The sequence below is a fragment of the Bos mutus genome, chromosome 16 (genome assembly GCF_027580195.1).
Source record: "Bos mutus isolate GX-2022 chromosome 16, NWIPB_WYAK_1.1, whole genome shotgun sequence".
NCBI lineage: Eukaryota > Metazoa > Chordata > Mammalia > Artiodactyla > Bovidae > Bos > Bos mutus.
Window position 1 is genome coordinate 56133868 of NC_091632.1, and position 20474 is coordinate 56154341.

Here is a 20474-nt window from a genome sequence, read left to right on the forward strand (position 1 = left end):
TGAAAGAAAAACACAACTTGATTTTTCCATTGTTCTAATGTACTAGAAGCAGTAACAGTCATTAAAATGTTTGTTGTTGGGTTCTTTTATTCCACAAGTTAATACAACAGATTTTTTTTTAGAGAGAAATTAAATACTAGGTGAAATAAAAAAGGAACCCATTTAGTTTAGCATTCCTGAATGCCTCTAAATTATGTCTTTATATCCAGTTCAGTTCAGTTTAGTTCATTTCAGTTGCTCAGTCGTGTCCAGTTCTTTGCGACCCCACGAACTGCAGTACACCAGGCTTCCCTGTCCATCACCAACTCCCGGAGCTTGCTCAAACTCATGTCCATTGAGTTGGTGATGCCATCCAACCATCTTGTCCTCTGTCATCCTCTTCTCCTCCTGCCTTCAATCTTTCCCAGCATCAAGGGCTTTTCCAATGAGTCAGTTCTTGGCATCAGGTGGTCAGACTATTGGAGCTTCAGCATCAGTCCTTCCAGTGAACATTCAGAACTGATTTCCTCTAGGATTGACTGATTTGATCTTTATATCAAGTAAGATCATGGGAAAACAATGTATTTAAACTTCATTAATTTGTTACCCAAAGAAATACCTTTAATGAAATGTGAGTCAGTTTTTAAAAATAGTAACCCCATGGTAAAACTTCACTAGAATTTGGTGAGAGTGAAAAGGTTTTTCTTAAAGATCTGTCATGTTTTATCACATAGGAACTCTTTGCCATGGCTGCCAGAAATCTCAGTGCTAAATTTAATACCTTACTGTAGGTAGGTTAAATTATCTTACAGTGAGTGTGATTATCTTCCTCTTTCTCCATATGGTTTCTGATATCTTAGTTTTTCTGTGTGTATCTCTATCTTTATTATAAGTTAACATATTCCTTTGAGTATAATTGGGATATGATTAATAAACAAAACACTATTTTGCAGTTGATTCATTATTCTTTATTTGCACAGAAATTATTAGAGTTGGTGACAATAAGAAGATTCATCAGATAGAACTCATTCCAAATGATCAACTTGTTGCCGTGATCTCAGGACGAAATCGACACGTCCGACTTTTTCCTATGTCAGCTCTGGACGGGCGAGAGACTGATTTTTATAAGCTGGCAGAAACTAAAGGCTGTCAAACAATAACTTCTGGAAAAGTGCGTCATGGAGCTCTTACATGCTTGTGTGTGGCTATGAAAAGGCAGGTCCTCTGTTATGAACTATTTCAGAGCAAGACGCGTCACAGAAAATTTAAGGAAATTCAAGTCCCATACAACGTCCAGTGGATGGCAATCTTCAGTGAGCAACTCTGTGTGGGATTCCAGTCTGGATTTCTAAGATATCCCCTGAATGGAGAAGGAAGTCCATACAGTATGCTCCATTCAAATGACAATACACTCTCATTTATTGCACATCAACCAATGGATGCCATCTGTGCGGTTGAAATCTCCAGTAAAGAATACCTGCTGTGTTTTAACAGCATTGGAATATACACTGACTGCCAGGGCCGAAGATCTAGACAACAGGAACTGATGTGGCCAGCGAATCCTTCCTCTTGTTGTAAGAGTTTTACTTTTGGCTGCCTTACTTTGCTGTCTCTTTCCTTTTCCTTCTACTTCATCTCCTATGTGTATTTATAATTATTAACAGCATTTTTTTTAAGTCATCTTTGAGGTTTTTCCTAGGCATTAATTATCTTGGTACAGAAAATAACCATACCTAGTTAACCTCATTAAGGTATGGTTAAGTCAACCCACTCCGGTGTTCTTGCCTGGAGAATCCCATGGACAGAGAAGCCTGGTGGGCTGCAGTCCATGGGGTCCCACAGAGTCGGACACAACTGAAGCGACTTAGTAGTAGTAGTAGTAAGTTAACCATACCTAGTTAAACCATACCTAGGCCAGTGGGGTCAACATTAACAGGAACATAATTAAAGCTAATCGTTTTATGGAATATTTTACTTAGATAGATTTTTAAAAACACATATGCTTTTATTTCAAGGAAGGCAATGTCAACCCACTCCAGTACTCTTGCCTGGAAAATCCCCACGGATGGAGGAGCCTGGTGGGCTGCAGTCCATGGGGTCACTAAGAGTCAAACACAACTGAGCGACTTCCCTTTCACTTTTCACTTTCATGCACTGGAGAAGGAAATGGCAACCCACTCCAGTGTTCTTGCCTGGAGAACCCCAGGGACAAGGGAGCCTGGTGGGCTGCCGTCTATGGGGTCACACAGAGTCAGACATGACTGAAGCGACTTAGCAGCAGCATGCTTTTATTTTGGAATAACCCTAAGGAGTTATGTTCATTGTCCCCCCCAGATACAGTGCTTGTGAAGATTAACAGCTCATAAAACTCATAAAACTTCTGTGTTATTTCACTGAAAGAGATATAACAGTGAGCAAAATAGACAGTCTCACCCTCACAGAGCACAGAATGCAGTAGAAGGGATTCCTGACAGAACAAGTTACAGTAAGGTCTAAGTGCTCTGGTAGCCAAAGTACAAGTTCTGTAGAGGCACACGGGAGGAGCATCTCATCCAGCCGGTTTTGTTTTTAGTGGAAGATACTTGGAGCATGTTTAAATGCTGAAGGGAACTAGCCACTAGGGAGCCAGGAAAAGGTTGACCTTGTGCTAAATATAAGAAACAGAGTAAGAAGGCCAAAGAGGCTGGAAGTCAGAACACAGGAAGAAGGATATGGAGCAGGATGGGAATTCTCTTCCACTGCAACAAGATAGGAGGAATGGTGGGTATGAGGACAGTCAAGCTTAAAAGTTCAGTATAAGAAAATGTAGAAGAGCCACGTATGTTACGACAGAGAAATTGGGAAATCTAGATAAAAAGAAAAATACTTGTAATCCTACCTAGCCAGGCTTAACTATTCTTAACGTTTTGTTTCTTTTGAAATTTACACTCTTGTCTATGGCATCATGTTTAGAATGAATCCTAGTCAGAAAATAATTGAGAGTGTTGTGTGAATTGGAATTAGAATAAGAATTGGAACATCTGGCTTTTATGAATAGCTCTGCCAAAAATTTGTGACCTTAGCCTGGGTAATCATTTAACCTTTGTTTGTGTCACCATTTATTGATGTTCAGTTCATCCATAAGTATATGTTGAGCATTTTTTGTGCCAGATGCTTTACCACGCATTCATAAATGTGAACCTAATTCTTAAGATTTCTCTGCTCTGTAGCTTTGTTTCACTGTCAAGAGCTTAACTACTTTAGGAATCAGTTATTTTAAATGTAATGAAATCCCTTTATAGAACTAGTATTGGGCAAGGGAATATTATACCCCTGGTGTTAACAGACTCCTTCTGTATTATAATGGCCATAAAACCTCTTCATTTATGATTGATGGGGTTTTTACTTCAAAAATGTTTTGATGTGGCTTATCTGTATTGATACTGGAATTTGGTGGGATTCCACTCTACAGTTCCTTAGCATAGATCTTTCAGAATGTTTTGGAGTTAACAGTTAACAGGTAATCAGCCTTCTGTTCTCTCCTTCCTGTCTCTCAGGTTACAATGCACCGTATCTCTCAGTGTACAGTGAAAATGCAGTTGACATCTTTGATGTGAACTCCATGGAATGGATTCAGACTCTCCCACTCAAAAAGGTAATTTAACATTAAAATACGGCCTGGACCTCCTTGCAGCCCAGTGGTTAAGACTACACACTTCCACTGCAGCGGGCGTGGGTTCAGTCCCTGGTCAGGGAACTAAGATCCTGCGTGCCGTGTAGTGTGGCCAGGAAAAAAGGAAACATATGGGCTAAGTGAACAAATGAGTATAAGTGAAACACTATATGACTATTCAGCTGCTTTTCACTAATTTAGCATTTTCTGTCATATGTAATAATATAAGTGGGAATTTGGGACTTTGCTAAGAGAAAAAAGAAAATTCAAGCTGGTTAATTTTATAGGTAGCTCAGCACCATACTATTTTTATTGCATTTAGTTTCACTATATAAAGTATGATTATTATCATAATGAAAAAATATAATACATTCTGTAACTTAAAATGCCAGTGTTACCTTTCACTTTAAGGAACTCTGAAGGAGCATTTCATTTGTAATTTTACTGTTTTTCACATAATGGTATGCAGTTTTAATCCTGTGAGGACAAACTTCATGGGCTAGAAAAGTGATTAAAATTAGAACCAAAGTTCTGTTAATAAAGGTTTCACATATTCCTAATAAACTATAATATTTTCCTTTAACATTCCCCCATGATAACATAAATTTTTACCACTAGAGAATGTCTATTTTGCAAAAAATGAAGAAGGATAGCTTGATATATGTAGCATGTGTCATTAGTTGAGGGACAGGGTTTAGAGGGATAGGTAAAAGAAAGTACCCAAGATCTTATTTCAAAATCTGCCCCAATTTTAAACCTTAACAGTGGAAAAAGCTCTTGTTTACTGCCACATTTTATAAAACAACTAAATATGGTCCTTGATTTTATAAATTCGGACTGGTTACAATGAATTTTCCCTTTTATTTTTACGATGTGAATTTTGAAATATGTATAAAGGAAGCATAATAATAAACTGACCTCTTATTAACTAACTTAAGAGCCAGAATATTACCAAAATATCACTGAATCTACCTGTGTATTTTTTATCCTGAACATTGTGTTCATCATTCCCTTGCTTTTCTTAAAATACAGAATTTTTGTATATTTAAATATTCCTAGGCAGTGTATTGTTCGTTTCGCTTGTGTTTGAGGTAATAATAAAATGTTGTATATCATCTTTTGCCTTGCTTTCTTCATGTACTTACTGTGTGTCTAAGAGTCATCCATGTTACATTGTACTGTATTTTTCTTCATTGCTTTTCACTGCTATAAAATAGTCTCTTGGGTGAATAGATCACTATATATTCTTCTGATTAGCAGACATATGAGTTATTTCCCCGCTTTTTGCTATTGTGAACATTGCAGCATATGTCTTCAGGTGTGTATGTGCAGGAGTTTCTTTTAACATATGCTGAGGAACGAAAATGATGGGACACAGAGAATGCAAGTGTTCAGCTTTACAAGACAGTGACAGTTTTTTCCAAAGTAACTGTACCAGTTGACACTCCTACCATCTGTATATGACTTCGTAATGACCCATGCCATTGTCAGTATTCAGTTTTGTAACTAGTTTATTTGTGGTTATCAAGGGCTACCTCATGGGGTGTCGATTTGTATGTCCTCTGTTAGCTATGCTGTTGATAATCTTTCATGTTTCTTCGTCATTCATATTTCCTCTTCTGTGAAATGCCTGGTCATGTTTTTTATCCCTATTTCTGTTTAGTTGATCATTTTTTTAATTGATTTATTGAAGTTATTCATATACTGTAGATACTGGGTTAGTGATAGGTGTGGTGAATCTTTTTCCTGTTTGTGACCTATCAAATAATTTTCATGGTGTATTTTGGTAACATTTATTATTATTGCTGAAAATTCATTGTGATAAATTTTAATGTAGTTAAATGTATCATTCTTATTGTTCATGGTTTTTTTTTCCTTAAGAAACTGTTTCCTACCTCCGTGTCTTAAAGATAAGATCTTTATTTCCTTTCAAAAGTTTCGCCTTCTACCTTTATATGTAATCCATTTGGAATTGATTTTTTGTGTAATGTGTGAAGTAGGGATTCAGTTTCATTTGTTCCATGTAGATACCCATTGCTCCATCACCATTTATTGACAGACCTTCCTTTCCTCATACAGTTTTATTCTCTGTCCTGTGTGTACATTTAGTTCAAATAAGATTCCTAAAGTATCTGTATTAATATCTTAGTATCATCATCTGCTTGCTAGTGGCTTTAAAAGTTAAATTTAGGGTTTAAATGTATTTCACTTTTTTTTTGCCAAGAATACTCTTTCTTTAAAATTTTATCATTATGAATTAGATAATTTTATACCTTTCTAGTTAGAATTAATTTTAATTTTTTGTAGATTTTCTGAGAAGGCTACATTTTGAAGAGGAAAGATAAAAGTCTTAAGAATGTGTGCTTTACAAGTATGTCAAAGTTTTATGATTTAAATTTTGAACCTTGTTAAAATATTAATTTTATTTTTTATTATTTTAGGTTCGCCCCTTAAACAGTGAAGGATCATTAAATCTTTTAGGCTTGGAGACGATTAGATTGATATATTTCAAAAATAAAATGGCAGGTAAGAAAATACACATTAATAGGAGAGCTTCATAGAAACATTCTCGCTAAGCTGACTGCCAAAGACAGAGCCACTTAACTGACTGCAGAGCCACTTAAATTCAGGTGTACCTTACTCTAGGATCTGTGCAGTTGACCACTATCATACTCTCAGTATATTGGGATAAACTACTTGACAAAAAGTCATTCTGTTCAGGCTCACATAACTGTATAAGCAAAATATTTGTTTCTGACCTACCTTGTTAATTTTCTGTGGATTACTGAGGTTAATAGAAAAAGTATAACTGAATGTCTCTTCTGTACTCTTAATACTGTAGAACCTAACCAAAATTGGTAGCACTAAAATTGTGAAAACTCACCCAGAGTACTGATTCGGGACTATTGGAGTACAGCTTCTGCCAGTGCGTAGCGCTTAAAACTTTTGAAGTGCTGACAACAACGTGGACAGCAGAAGAAGCAGGGACAAGAAGAAGTGACTGGAGGGCCCAGAGTCAGGAAGAGGGGACGGGCTCCTGAGCGCCCTGGACAGGGCGAGGGCCGTGTCCAAAGTAGCGGAGCGAGTCCTAGCCAGGGAGACTGCACACATCGCATTCAATAGCAAGTTGTGAACAATTAAAATCTTATTTTTAACAGAGATTATTATAATTCTATCTTCTATATAGTATTCTCATGTCTTAGCAACAGATTTCTCCGTAACAGAGGTATCATAAATTTATGATCTTTTGTGGTAGATCTAGTTAATGCAAATGTAATTAGTGGTACATTATGTACTGAAAAATAATAATTAAAATTGACTTAAATATAAGAAAAACATTGCTATTAAGAAAACGCATTAAAATGTTTATACTTAGCTATTATCTCTGGGTAGTTGGGATTAATTATATTCTTTATGCCTTTCTTTTTTTCCCCCATACTCTTCCAATAAATTTGTATCGTCTAACAAAAAAAAAAAAAACATCAAAAGTTTGTTGTTTCTGTTTTGCTTGTTTGTTTTTAGTACTAACATACACACAAATGCTTAGCTTCAGATTTGGTGCTCTGGTACATCTTCTTGGCACTGAAGGCTTCTTGGTATACAGACAGGTGACTGCAGGAGAAGTCCTATGCTAAGAGGATATTCAGTTAGACTTGAGAAAGGACATTCGGGTATTAGAAATGAGTCCTGCTCAGTGATGGATTCACCATGAACCTGTGCTTTACAGCCCCTCCCTCCAAGACTCGATACTTAATTTTGTATCTGTTTCTTAGTCGCTCACTCAGTCATGTCCAACTCTTTGCTACCCCATGGACTATAGCCCGCCAGGCTCCTCTGTCCATGGAATTCTCCAGGCAAGAATACTGGAGTGGATTACCGTTTCCTTCTCCAGGGAATCTTCTCAACCCAGGGGTTGAACTTGAGTTCAGCATTGGCAGGCGGGTTCTTTACCACTAGCGCCACCTGGGAAGCCATCTGTTTCTTAGAGGAAGTCTAAATATTTGTGTAAGATTAAATCTACTCTGTTCTCACTGTGTACTGTAACCATGATAATGTTAAAATGTGTCCATTATCCAGTTTGTGTCTACGGAATAAAACCTTTTCCATTTTGTCTTTTTTTATGCTTTCATCTTTCTACTCTAGGCCAGGAATAAAGGTGGAGTTTGGAGAAGGAAGACTCGACAACATAGTAGTCTTTGTCTTTTGGAAAGGAAAGGAAATCCTATTTCCTGGAGATTCTGTTTCTTTCTTGTCTTCTCCCTATTCTGTCTATTTCTCTTTTATCTCTCAGGAGCTCAGAGTGCTTTTGTAGCCCTCTGGCTGTCCAGAATCTCCCATTGCCACTGTTACTCATCTGCTTTACCTTCATAATTCTCAAATTCTCATCTACTTTTTAAAAATTATCATTTTAACTTTTGGTATTAGGGAAGCAATCTGACTAAGTTATTTATTTTGCTACAAGGAGACTGTTGCTTTTACTGATCATGTTACTTTGGCTTGGTTTACAGGCCCCCTTGCTTTCTTCCCACTTCCTTTTTCTCACTTTAGCTTTCTGGCTATTAAAAACTTCTCTAAAGGTTGGCTTTTCTCTTTTTCCTTATCTCATTTAGAGAATGATACTCCTCGTGTTGTATGGATACAGTTGTCTATTTTACAGTATGTTCACCATATTCCAGCGTCCATGGTTGAGAGTTTTGTTTACTTCCAGGTATTAAAATGGAAAGATATGGGCATTAGATGACTAGGTGTATATGATTGTGTATCCCCCCAAGAACAGGAGAGTAGGAATAGGAATAAGATTCTTACTTTGGTAAAGAAACTAGTATATAAACAAGTATAAAGAAACTAGTGTATAGGAAACACAATTCCTTTCCTTTACTCCACATCTTACAAATTGGAACTTGAGAGAAAATGTTTTAGTATACATAATGGGCTTCCCTGATGGCTCAGATGGTAAAGAATCTGCCTGCAATGAGAGAAACGTTTAGTTGGTATCATTTCTGTGAATAATTCAGAGTTTATGCCTGATTGCTGTGCAGATTAACAATAAGAACTTTTCAACATCTGAAGCCATTGAAACAAATACTTGGAAGGAGGGAGAAGTTGGTATAGAGATATTGAGGATGGGGTAACCAAAGTGACGGGACACCAAGGCAGCTACATTTTTCTTTTTTTCTCCTAGTAAAATTGTACCATTTTATGTTTGTAATCAAATAAAAGTGAAAATATACTTTGTAAGCTATGTTTGATTTCAGCATATATTTGTTTACTTATGTTCTGTTGAAAATTACTTACTTACTGTGATTATCAGCACACAACTTTTAAAATCAGAATTGCATATGCTTGTATTGATTGACATTGTACCATCTTGGGGATTAATGAATAAAATGCATTTTAGCACTTTAAAGAATATCATTGTTCTTTGCTGTCTTTTGTTTTTTTTTTTTAACAGAAGGGGATGAACTGGTAGTTCCTGAAACATCAGATAATAGTCGGAAGCAAATGGTTAGAAATATTAACAATAAGAGGCGTTACTCTTTCAGAGTTCCGGAAGAGGAAAGAATGCAACAGAGGAGGTAGATGTTTCATTTGTGCTCGTCCAGAGACGCTCTCAGCACCAGAAGGACCATTTGGTGTTAATACTAGATTTGACTGGAAGGAAAATTTGATCTCTGAAAGCCTGTCAGTCATTCTCTGTGATTTTAAAAACTGCAATAATTAATGTATTTCTCAGTGTAATTTTAATAAATACCCTCCAAATTGTGAGTATGTGCTAGATTAAAGTACCATATTTTGATTCATTTCTCCTATGTATATATAATAGTTACAAGTTTTAGAATGTGGGCCTTTATAAAAAACATAGAACATATCTATGCAGATTAACTGGTCTCTTCATGAGGAGTAGCCTTGTAATATGTCCAGTTACACAAACATTTCTAATATATTAGCAATTATTTAAAAGGACATCCATAAAATATTCAGAATTATCTGTAGAATAAGAACTTGTTTCATATTTAAATACTAACTCTGTTTTCCCACCAAAAAGCATAAGATCTTTTAAATTTAAAACAAAATCTTCTAAGTTAAAATTTTATTTAGTATATTCTATTATTTTAATTCTGTCCTTATTAACATGATTTCACAGTTTATTTTTATGAAAAAAATTGAATATACTTTTCTCTAAAATTATCTAGATTGGTCATGGAACAAAAGTATCTAAACAGATGTTTTTTCTTGCAGGGAGATGTTACGAGATCCAGAAATGAGAAATAAGTTAATTTCTAACCCAACTAATTTTAACCACATAGCACATATGGGTCCAGGAGATGGAATACAGATCCTAAAAGACCTGCCCATGGTAAGAGAAATGAAGACTGAATGTGAATATAGATGGGGTTAAGAATAAGGTGCGAGGGAGCAGATATATATATAAATATGAATGTGTGTGTGTATACACATATTTGTGTGTGCTTAAATACATATGAGTTGAAAGGATATATTGGTGTAATGAGGAAATGTTTATCTCAGAATATCACGATATATGTAAGATGCATGATGACATAACTGATGGAAAAATGTTAAATTTAGCTACATATCAAATAACAAGCATACCAATTCTTATTTAGTTGCATCTCCTATAAACTTCTCCCATATCTAGATTTACCATTTGGGAGAAATAAACCAGATGTGGAGAGGCTCTATACCAAGATTCAGAACTTTGTTACCAAATCACTAAAATTTCACTAAGTTATAGAAATTCAACACAGATATTTGGCCCACCTCCCATTGAAACCATATTAGCTTGTTCATTAATGATCACACTTCTCATCTGATTATGAAATTAAATCTTTTTCATTTGCCTAATTACAAACATGTTACCTAGTCAGTCTTATATTAAAAAAAATACAAATTGGAAATTTTCTTTTTTTTTTTTAACAACATGAAGATTGGATTCTTAGACCTAATATATTGAGATTAAGAATATTAATTTTAATCTGGAATTAGCTAATTAGCCAGGCTCTGTTTATACTTAACATTTCAGTATGATGGTACTCTCCAACTATGTGTGTTAGTCACTCCGTCGTGTCCGACTCTTTGTGACCCCATGGACTGTAGCCCATCCATGGAATTCTTCAGGCAAGAATACTGGAGTAGGTTGCCATTTCCTTTTGAAACTTTAACGTGACTCTTTTGATCAGTGGTGACAGCATCTAGATTTTGCACAGAATTTTAGGCATAATTTATATACTGTGGCAGTCTGGGAGATGATTTGTGAATCTTAACCCAAAGGTCTTTCTAAGAAAGTCTGTGTTAAATACCCACATTACTAACTCTACTGTGATAGAAGATAAAAACATCTATCACTGACAGAAAAAATAACAGGTAACACAATTTGTACAATGGAGTTTTTTTATTAAACTCTTAAGGGTAGTCTTGCATCCATTTCATGGAAGGAACCAAAAAAAATCTGCATTAATTTGAATCTGAGTTCCACATTATAAATATCTCAATTAACCAGTTGGTTCTGTTTATGAATGAATATGACATTCCTGCTGTCATTTTTTTTTTTTACCAATTTTACCAATTATCATCAAGACATTATGTGATTATAGTACTATTCCTTCTTTTCAAATCATTCACAATAGTCATTTATCCTTTTGAAATGGGGATTTTTATTAGCTGTGCTGGGTAAAATATAAAGTATGCAAAAAGATTACAGCCGATCTTGATATAGTAATTAAAACATTGTAAGAAATTTAAGGCTGAACATAAATATTAAGCCAAAAATTTTGAGCATAAATAAAGGCCGCATTTAAATATTAAACTGTTTTACTAATCTATCATATTTAATACACTGTTTTTTTTTTTCAGTTTTTGCCTGGGAATCAGATTTCAGAATTTTCTCTATTCCTTTCCCATTCTGAACATTTGTTTAAGTCCTTAGTCTGAAATCCCTCAGTCTGGGTTTCCTTTTCTCTCAGAAGTAAACGTAACGGAACCATACAGTTCAAAGCTTCTGTCATTTTTTTTACGGAAGCTACAGTGTTACATACAAAGTACCTTAGGAGAGAGAAATTTTTAATTATGATAAACAGTTGAAATGTGAATATATATATAGCTTATATTTGATAGAACAAGTGTTATATACTGTCTTAATGTAACTTTTTGAAATTTAAATAACAAATAGTTTTTAACACTTGCTACATAGTTAGCATTTTGGAGGGATGTATGCATGCATGCTAAGTCACTCCAGTCATGTTTGACTCTTTGCAATCCTGTGGATTGTAGCCCGCCAGGAGGAATACAAATTTCAAATTTATCCATATGTTGCAAAACAACACATCAACAAACACAAAATTATTTCAGTAGTGAACAAAGTTTTAAGGGGTATTATCCTTTCAAAATTAAGCTTTCTTTCACACATGCTTCATATTTGTGCACAAAAAAGAATATAGTTTTCCTCTCATTATATTCCAACAACATAGCAAAAAGAATTATGGAAAAATTTTCTATAAATTCCATTATAGGTGAAATAGTTTCAGGATTTAATAAAATGAATGACCATGTGAAATGCTTGACCAGGTGAAAAATTAGTTTGCTAATGTTTCAGAATTCTTTCAGACCTTCATACACAATAAGATTTGGTCTTTCTACACCCTGAATATGTACACAGAAGCACAATGTCAAATTTCAAACATAGTAATAATTTTTGTATCTCAGTATCCCTCCTTTTCCTCCCTTTACCCTCTGACCACTTAAAGTAAAGGAAATCTCTTTTTTTGTTGTTGCTGTTCAAAATAAGATCCAGTCTTAATTACTGTGCAAAATAAGTTCAGATAGCATTTCCCAAAGGTTCATCCCTGGTCTCACTCCATGGCACATGGCCTTCTCTGCTGGCTACTTATTCCCATTAGACCTCTTGATTTTCAGTATTTGTATCACTGATCTTGTTAACCACTGACTGCCTCGCTGGTTCTTTTGTCATTAACAACAGTGATTTTTTGCCCTAACAGTGCAATTCAGTTTTTAATGTTCATTTCATGTTTTCTTATCATATAAACACTTTTGAATTTCCAGGACAAGAAGTTGGTGTAAATTTTTGAAACCTGTTCACCTGTACATGGAGTATTTATTGTAGCAAAAATGTTATGCATCTGAACTCCTGTTTTTCACAGTCTCACTTTATTTTCATCTGACTTTTTTCCTTTTACCAGCTAAGAACATAAAAGCTATGACTTTTCATAAGCATCCATTTAATCACCTAACAAATATCTTTTGATATACTGTCTTACCAGAACTGTGCTTATCTTGGAGTAAACATTGGTAAACAACACAATAATATGCATGTCTGAAAAGAAAACAATATGCATGTCTGTATCTGTGTGTGTATATATATATATGTATACATGTATTGAAAAGCTTGTGATATTTTAATCTCAGATTTTAGTATGTTCCTTCCACTGCAGTTTTCTATATTTAATGAACTATTTCAAAAAAAGAAAAAGATGAATTAAATTTATCTAATGTTAACATATATAAGAAGCACTTTCAAATACCAAAGCTAGGATGTCATTTGTGCAAAGAGCGTGTACCCCAGACATTTTTATGTTTAACTTATTCAAATCAGTATTGCCTTCCTGTGAAATGCTTATAAGCTTAGAAAGTGTATTGAATGTCTTTGGAAGATTATTCTGTTTCCTTTGTACCAAAATGATACTGAAACAGGTTGTTTGCCTCACAAGTGTGGAAAAGATAGTAAGGGTAGGGAGTCATTTTTTATTTTCTGTCCTATATCAGTGTGAATCTTTCATGTGTGGCTTAGGGAACCAAGAGAATATAAGCAATTAATATAAAATAGTATGTGTGTCTTACAAGTACATACTGTAGTAGTTTCTGGGATCCTTTTTGTCATCTACCTTTTTTCATAAGTGGATACTGGTCATAAAGAATAGATTTGCCTCAAGCTGAATTAAAGGGTAATATTTTACCTCTAAAAGATTTCATTTTTTTTTTTAGCACATAAAACTTCTCCTAGTCTTTCACCTGCTCCTAAAATTGTTAATAAATAAAATTTCTAGCTCAATGACCTTTTAGACTTTTAAGAAGTAATTTTACATGGGCATAGTTATATGCCCATGAATAGTTTTTCCTTTTGGAAAAGAACTTAGTAAGTATTGATTTAACACACATCTCTAAATTTAAAATAATATCTTATATAGGAGGCTTTCTTTTAAGCTTCCCTAATTTATCAGATTTTTTTTTTTTAACAAAGCAACCTCATCTCAACTCATGAGAATATCAGTCAGCATCTCTCTGGGAAGTCATTCAATCTCTGTCTTTAATGAGGTGATCTTAGGATGTTTTCTTGAAACATAATTCTTAAGAACTGAACTTTGAAAATTCCCATAAGAGAAGTTGACTGGGTGCTAAGTGATATCTCCATATATCCACAAATTATATTACATGAAAAACTAGAGTCCTTGTTTTCAAAAACTTTGTTCTACATCTTTAGTGTTAAATTATTTCTTTTTTTTTTAATGACACTTGAACATTGAAGAAAAGGTTGTTCTCTTGTTAAAAAACAAACATGTTCTCCAGGTGTCTGAGTGGAGATAAGCTTGGGCTACTTATAGGTAAACTAATAATTAGTACATTCCATTCACTCAGTTACTCGCTCAGTCATGTCCAACTCTTTGCGACCCCGTGGACTGTAGCCCACCAGGCTCCTCCATCCATGAGATTTTCCAAGCAAGCATACTGGAGTGGGTTGCCATTTCCTTCTCCAGGGGACCTTCCCGATCCAGGAATCGAACCCAGGTCTCCTGCATTGTAGGCAGGAGCCACCAAGCATACAGTACATTCTAGAGTTACTCATTATAGGAAGATAAGATCAGTAAAAGCAAACACATGTCAAGTCTATAAATACAGGAAATGGTTTCAGTTTCTCAAGGAACACTTTCATAACGCTTCTGGTGAGAGGCTGGTTGTATTAATAGGTTCACTTGTTCTTTAATTATTTCTTGCTTTTTCTATCCTTAATGTTTTTGTTTAGATTTTTTGCCATGTTTTGATTATATCACAATCAAAGGAGAACACTGAACTAAATTTCAAAAATCTACTTGTATTTCTGAAAGTCCAGTTTCTACTCTTCTTGATGACAGCAATAAAAAAGAATAATCTTACAAGGCAAATGACTTTTTGCAAATCAACTCTTCAAGTATCTGGCAAGAAGATTACAAAATTTGACTTTCTAAGGCCTAAAAGTATTTCATGATGGATTCAGTTATTGATGCGAGATGCTTCATGGTTTTCTACATGCATGTTGTCTGAAATGTCACATGTATCTGGTGAATCCATTTTCATTACCTCATTACCTTTTTTCTTTCTGTTGTTTTGATAGCCGGGTTTCCCTTATCCATCCCCTCATCATCACTCCGGTCTGATCTCCTCTCCGATCAACTTTGAGCACATCTATCACATGACTGTTAATTCTGCTGAAAAATTTCTCTCTCCTGATTCCATAAACCCTGAATATTCCCCGTCTCTGCGCTCTGTCCCCGGTACACCAAGCTTTATGACTCTGAGGGTATGAAAGCTGAGTTAGGTGTTAACTTGTACTAACCATGTGCGGATATCTGCTTGGCTTCAATAAGTAACACTGCCAAGGGGGTACACTCTGTGTGCATTTTCCTTTGGCCTGTTCCTCTGCTGCCAGACTTCTATCCTTCCTCTTCCTCCTCTTCTCTGTTCAAGTTCTACTTTGTTTCTTCTTTTGAGGAAAAAGATAAGGACTAGGGAAGATTTCAGTTTTATTTCTAAAACAGTACTGGAGGTTTTTCTATGTGTAATATAAGATAATCCCATCATGATATATTTCATTACAGATACCATAAGAAATAGCCCCCAAGTAAGTCTTTATTCTGTTAAACAAAAAAACAGGTCCTAGAATTTCTGAATTTTTAATAGCTCGTTAGCTCATTAACCAGTGCAGTTCAGAGAAATTTTTAATATTTAGTGAAGTCTGTAGTAGGCCTGTCTACAGGCCTTTTATCTACAATAAACCCCCTTCCAGAGAGCTCACAATTCTTAAAAATATAAAGTATAGTAGTATCAGTGAATAACAGGAAAAATTGCCAAAAGAAGGTAGTCTTATTAATATTTGAGTTGCTGATGCACCTTTAATGCTAGTCAGGATCCAAAATAAGAGAAGTAAATCAACACAACAAAAAAGCAGAGTGTGCTTCATTCTGGGGGACCGCGGCCTGGGTCCTTCCATGCAGCCTTGCATCCTTGTAACTGGCAGCTCCGCAGTGGACAGAGAGCTGGCAGCCATTCAAGCTGAATATCCTTATTTCCATCAAGAAATATGTACTGATTTCAAGGGGGCATTTTCTCAAGTTTGTCTTGCAGATAATATTTGGATTACATCACGCAAACCCATTTCCTGTAACTTAGAAAAAAATAGCATCCATTTTTATCTGTATATTTAGTCATTTTCCAATAAGAAAACTATGTGTAGGGGGAGTTTATTTTTCTATTTTTGTTTGTATTATAAAATTATTCTAAATTGTGTTTTAAATGTCATTGTCACTGACATTATGTTATTTACATATCTTATTTGATGACATAAGATTACTTATGATAAACTAAGCCTTTGTTTGGTTGGTAACAGATTACAGTGAGTGGATTCTAGAGGAGGTTGTTTAACAAATCAGTCAAGAATTTTTGATATAAAAGATGGTGGAAATGTTACTTAAGTTAGTCATCTATAAAGAGAAACACGACTATTAGTGGACATTTTGCCCTAATTTTAAGCATATTTGTGAAAGGACCATCAGATTAAGTTTCATGTTACTTTATACTGAAGTTGAACTTCAGCTGGATGAATGACAAAACTGTTGGATTTGCGTTTTTAAAATGTTTCCAGAGCACACCTTCTGTGTGTCATTCTTTTAGTACCTCAATATTCAGTGTTACTAAACCACTGGTATTTTTATAGGCCTTCATTTTTGCCATTTTTCCTAGAGTAGGTTTGTTTTATAGAAAAGGACAATAACAAGGTACCTTAAGGTTCATAGCAGAAACAATAAAAGTGGAAAGGTTGCAACTGATACCCTGTCTCTCTTGAGCTTTCCTCTGCTGCATCGTAAGCATGTCACTGGCACCTCACAGGGTGGCTCCCGTGAGTGGATGTTGAAATGCTAGCACTGACTGTTTCCATTTTAAATTTTTTATTTTGTTAGAGAAAAAAAAAAAGGTAAAGCATTTGCTTTAAACAAATAACACAATAAGAATTACATGGACTTTGCAACTTTGATATATGAACCAAAATGGCAGTGGTGGTATTTGAAGGCAGCCAGCCTGCCAACTTTCAATGTGTGATTCTTTAAACTGTATAAGTTGGAGTTTTTCAAGACATATATTAGCGCATGTTTTCCTGATTGCTAGCTTGGGCCCTGCATTAATTGTGTTGTCGTAACCTTCTCTCAGGTACCAGCCAGCCCCAACACCCCTTCTGGTCTGAAAAGTTTGGGGCCATGGAGGAGCCGTTCAGAAGGCTGAACCTGCACCCCACCTGTCTAGGTGTCTGTACCTTTCAAAGCATTCCGTAGCTCATTCTCCTACATTGGGCCCCAGAATCATTCAGTATTAGATGGAGAACTTTTCCCCCAGCGTTCCCAAGTTAAATCGCCTCACGCAGGCCGCGATGGTCGCGGACGCCATGGTTAGGACTCGCGCTGCTTTGTCCGTGAGGCGGGGAGGCTGCCTGTGACCAGAATGGGAACGTGCGACTGGCGCCTTTGGTGTCAGAACAGTAGAAGGAGTACTTGAGAAGAACATGCTTTTAAGCAACTCTCTTCTCAACAGGCTGAGTCAGCTTTTGAGTTTTCCTAAGGAAATAAAAATGTCAGACAGTAAAACCTTTGCTTCAGTTATCTGCAGATGTCCATGTAATTCTGCGTTTCATTGTCACTTCTAACCATATAACTTTCACTTACTGTTCTCACAACAACAGAAAATTCTTATTTACTGATAAGTATTTCGGTGAGTATAAGGATAAGCACTTACGTTTGGCCTGAGGTCTATTTCTGTTAAGGCTTTAGCACCTTTGTGGGTGGGAGGTATTATATAATTTGTTTCGTGTTCGGTATCACTATAGACTAAACAACTTTATTTCTTGAGATTAGGGTGAAAAATAGACCTCTCTGTCGAAAATCATTTCTCTCTGGATGAAGAATTTTTCTTTCTCTTTTGATCTTAGAACCCTCGGCCTCAGGAAAGTCGGACAGCATTCAGTGGCTCCGTCAGTATTCCGTCTATCACCAAATCCCGCCCTGAACCCGGTCGCTCCATGAGCGCCAGCAGTGGCCTATCAGCAAGTAAGTAGCCTGGGCTGCAGGAGACACATCCAGAGCAAAGCAGCAGCCATGCACTCACGCATCACCAGGTGTCAGTGTCTCCAAGCTGGCTGGGTAACGCCTTAAGTGCAGGTGTTACAGAAGTTGTCATGGGGTCCCTCTAGAGGTCACAGTCCATCTGGGAGCCAGACAGGTAATACTACAAAACGTGATAAGTGCCCAACCTCCCAAATCACCATCTAGAACTTTGGGGAAGAGACCCTGCCTAGGACCACAGTTTTCAGATTGTCCCCTTTGCTGTTCAGTCAAAACAGCCCATCTCAGTTTTTTAAGATTAGGGTTGTTTGAGTGTAATTTTTCTCTGAAAGGAATTTTCCCAAACTTAAAAAGTGTAAATCACAGAGGTGAGGTTCTATAAATGATCACTAGGATGGAGGAAAGGAGCCCAGGAAGAACGTACTAAGCGCTAGGCAGCCCCGTCAGACACCGTCCTTCTGACATTTTATTCTCTGTGTATTGAGAGCTCAGTTCCCACAAGACCCCCATAAGGTAGAATTCATTTTCTTATTTACAAATGAAGAAAACTGAAACTCCGACAAGATAACTTGCTTAAGGTCACACAGGTTAGTAAGCAGAGCAGGAGAACTCTATGGTGGTTTGGGTTTTTTATTCAGAATGACAAAATTTTTAAAACAGTAACTCCACATTATGGCTTTTTGTTAAATTGAGGACTATACTAGGTGTGGAATTGGAAGAGAAATCTTAAAAAAATTATTTATGCCTTCAATTAGGTTATAATCTAAAACAGAGAAGATCAGCAACGAAAAAGTAAAGAGTGCCTATCCAAAGAAACACATCAACAAATGAAAATCAGCACATGTCTAGCGACAGACACCTCTAGAAACAGGATGGAGTGTTGGGAGGGAGCAGATCTCCTAGGGAGTGAGGCTCAGTCAGTGGTTCTCAACCTGAGATGCATTCTAGAATCATCAGAAGGGCTTTTTAAAAGTTAAGTTGGGAACTCTGCTTTTGTTGGTCTGGGACTGTTGGTCAGGGGCCCAGGCACTGGTGTTTTTAAAGCTCCATAGTATAATATGCAGTGTACACCAGCACTGGTAACTTCTGCAGTAAGTAGATTATGGTGACACATTTGAGGGGCTCAGGAAAGAAACTGGAAGGAAGCTGTCAGATCACCAAGGACAGGGCTTCAGCAGGCAGGCTCCTGTGCAGTCTATGAAGACATCTGAATGTGGGTGATCATTAAGTACATATCCTTTGACCAGTCACCTCTTGACATTTCATTGAATCCTGAATGTAACATAACTCAATTTTAGGGATTTGTTAAACCAGCAGGAACTCGAAACCATGAATACCTTGTAGTTGTGCTAAAGCCTCAACACAGCCTCAGTCTTTCTTGAATGGTGATCCTAATATTGAAGCTCAACAGAATTAAAACATGTTTAGGTTAAAAACTAAAAAACAGTAGGGAGTGCTAACAGTTGAACATATATAGGTGCTAACAGTACCCCAATATTTCCGAGAATTTTCTGGTCATCCCCTTTCCTCCTCTGGGTGGTTGCCAGTCCTCTTTTGATGTGTCCCAACTCTAAAATCAAAGCAGAGGGTGAATTTAAAGAAACACACCTTGTTTTTTATCTGGGGTGTTTTGCCCTGTGGAATGAAAATGCTTCTGTTACGTTCCTTTGTGTCTTTAATGAAAATTCTCTAGAAGCTAAGTGACAGCTCTGCATCATCAGGTGGCATGGTCTTCATTTCTCTGAGATCGGTTCTCCTAGACTTCATCGTTCAGCATGTGTGCTTTGAACATCTGCTCCTTCCCCCGTTCTTGTCAGGGGCCTCCAGAGGCAAGGACCATCCATTAAAAGAATGGCAGGCACATAATTCCAACCTAATGTCCAGATGCTATGAAAGACGTGATGAGAAGTACTGTAGGAGCCCCAGGGAGCAGGAAAGACTCACTGAGACAGTAGCACGTGGGTGGAGACTTGAGGCATTGATTCTGCGGAATCGCCTAGCAAGCAGGGCAGCCCGGGCACAGCCAGTGAGAGCAGGACCTGGCGGCCTGGCAAGTGCTGCCCACTCATCCAGCAGCCCCGGTGGCTGGGCCACAGGGTGGCCTTCAGTGTAGCCGGACTCACTGTCCATCAGTTTGCTTTAAGCAGGAAGGAGGGCTCCTCACCTCAGCTGTCTGTTTACTGTCTAGAGGGTTGTCCCCTTCTACATGTGTAAAGTTTTACCTGAACCGTCTGCTGTAGGGTCATCTGCACAGAATGGCAGTGCGTTAAAGAGAGAATTCTCTGGAGGCAGCTACAGTGCAAAGCGGCAGCCCATGCCCTCCCCATCGGAGGGCTCGCTGTCTTCGGGAGGCATGGACCAGGGAAGTGACGCCCCAGCACGGGACTATGACGGAGAGGTGAGTGCCTGTGGGGAGCAGCTCCACCTGAGAACGGGGTTCACTGGAG

General features: G+C 36.9%; 1 protein-coding gene across 12 annotated transcripts in view; it reads left to right on the plus strand.

Moving 5' to 3' along the window:
- CDC42BPA (CDC42 binding protein kinase alpha) overlaps positions 1-20474 on the plus strand; it is a 296333-nt gene that overhangs the window by 270920 nt on the left and 4939 nt on the right. For 7 of the 12 annotated variants that reach the window (XM_070385391.1, XM_070385382.1, XM_070385383.1 and 4 more), the window contains 8 exons: positions 960-1553; positions 3516-3613; positions 6073-6157; positions 9084-9207; positions 9872-9989; positions 15033-15218; positions 17895-18012; positions 20268-20425. In XM_070385391.1, the coding sequence (XP_070241492.1) occupies positions 960-1553; positions 3516-3613; positions 6073-6157; positions 9084-9207; positions 9872-9989; positions 15033-15218; positions 17895-18012; positions 20268-20425 (1481 nt within the window). The remainder of the gene's footprint in view (positions 1-959; positions 1554-3515; positions 3614-6072; positions 6158-9083; positions 9208-9871; positions 9990-15032; positions 15219-17894; positions 18013-20267; positions 20426-20474) is intronic. The other 5 variants (XM_070385387.1, XM_005893377.2, XM_070385390.1 and 2 more) reach the window with 1 other exon arrangement.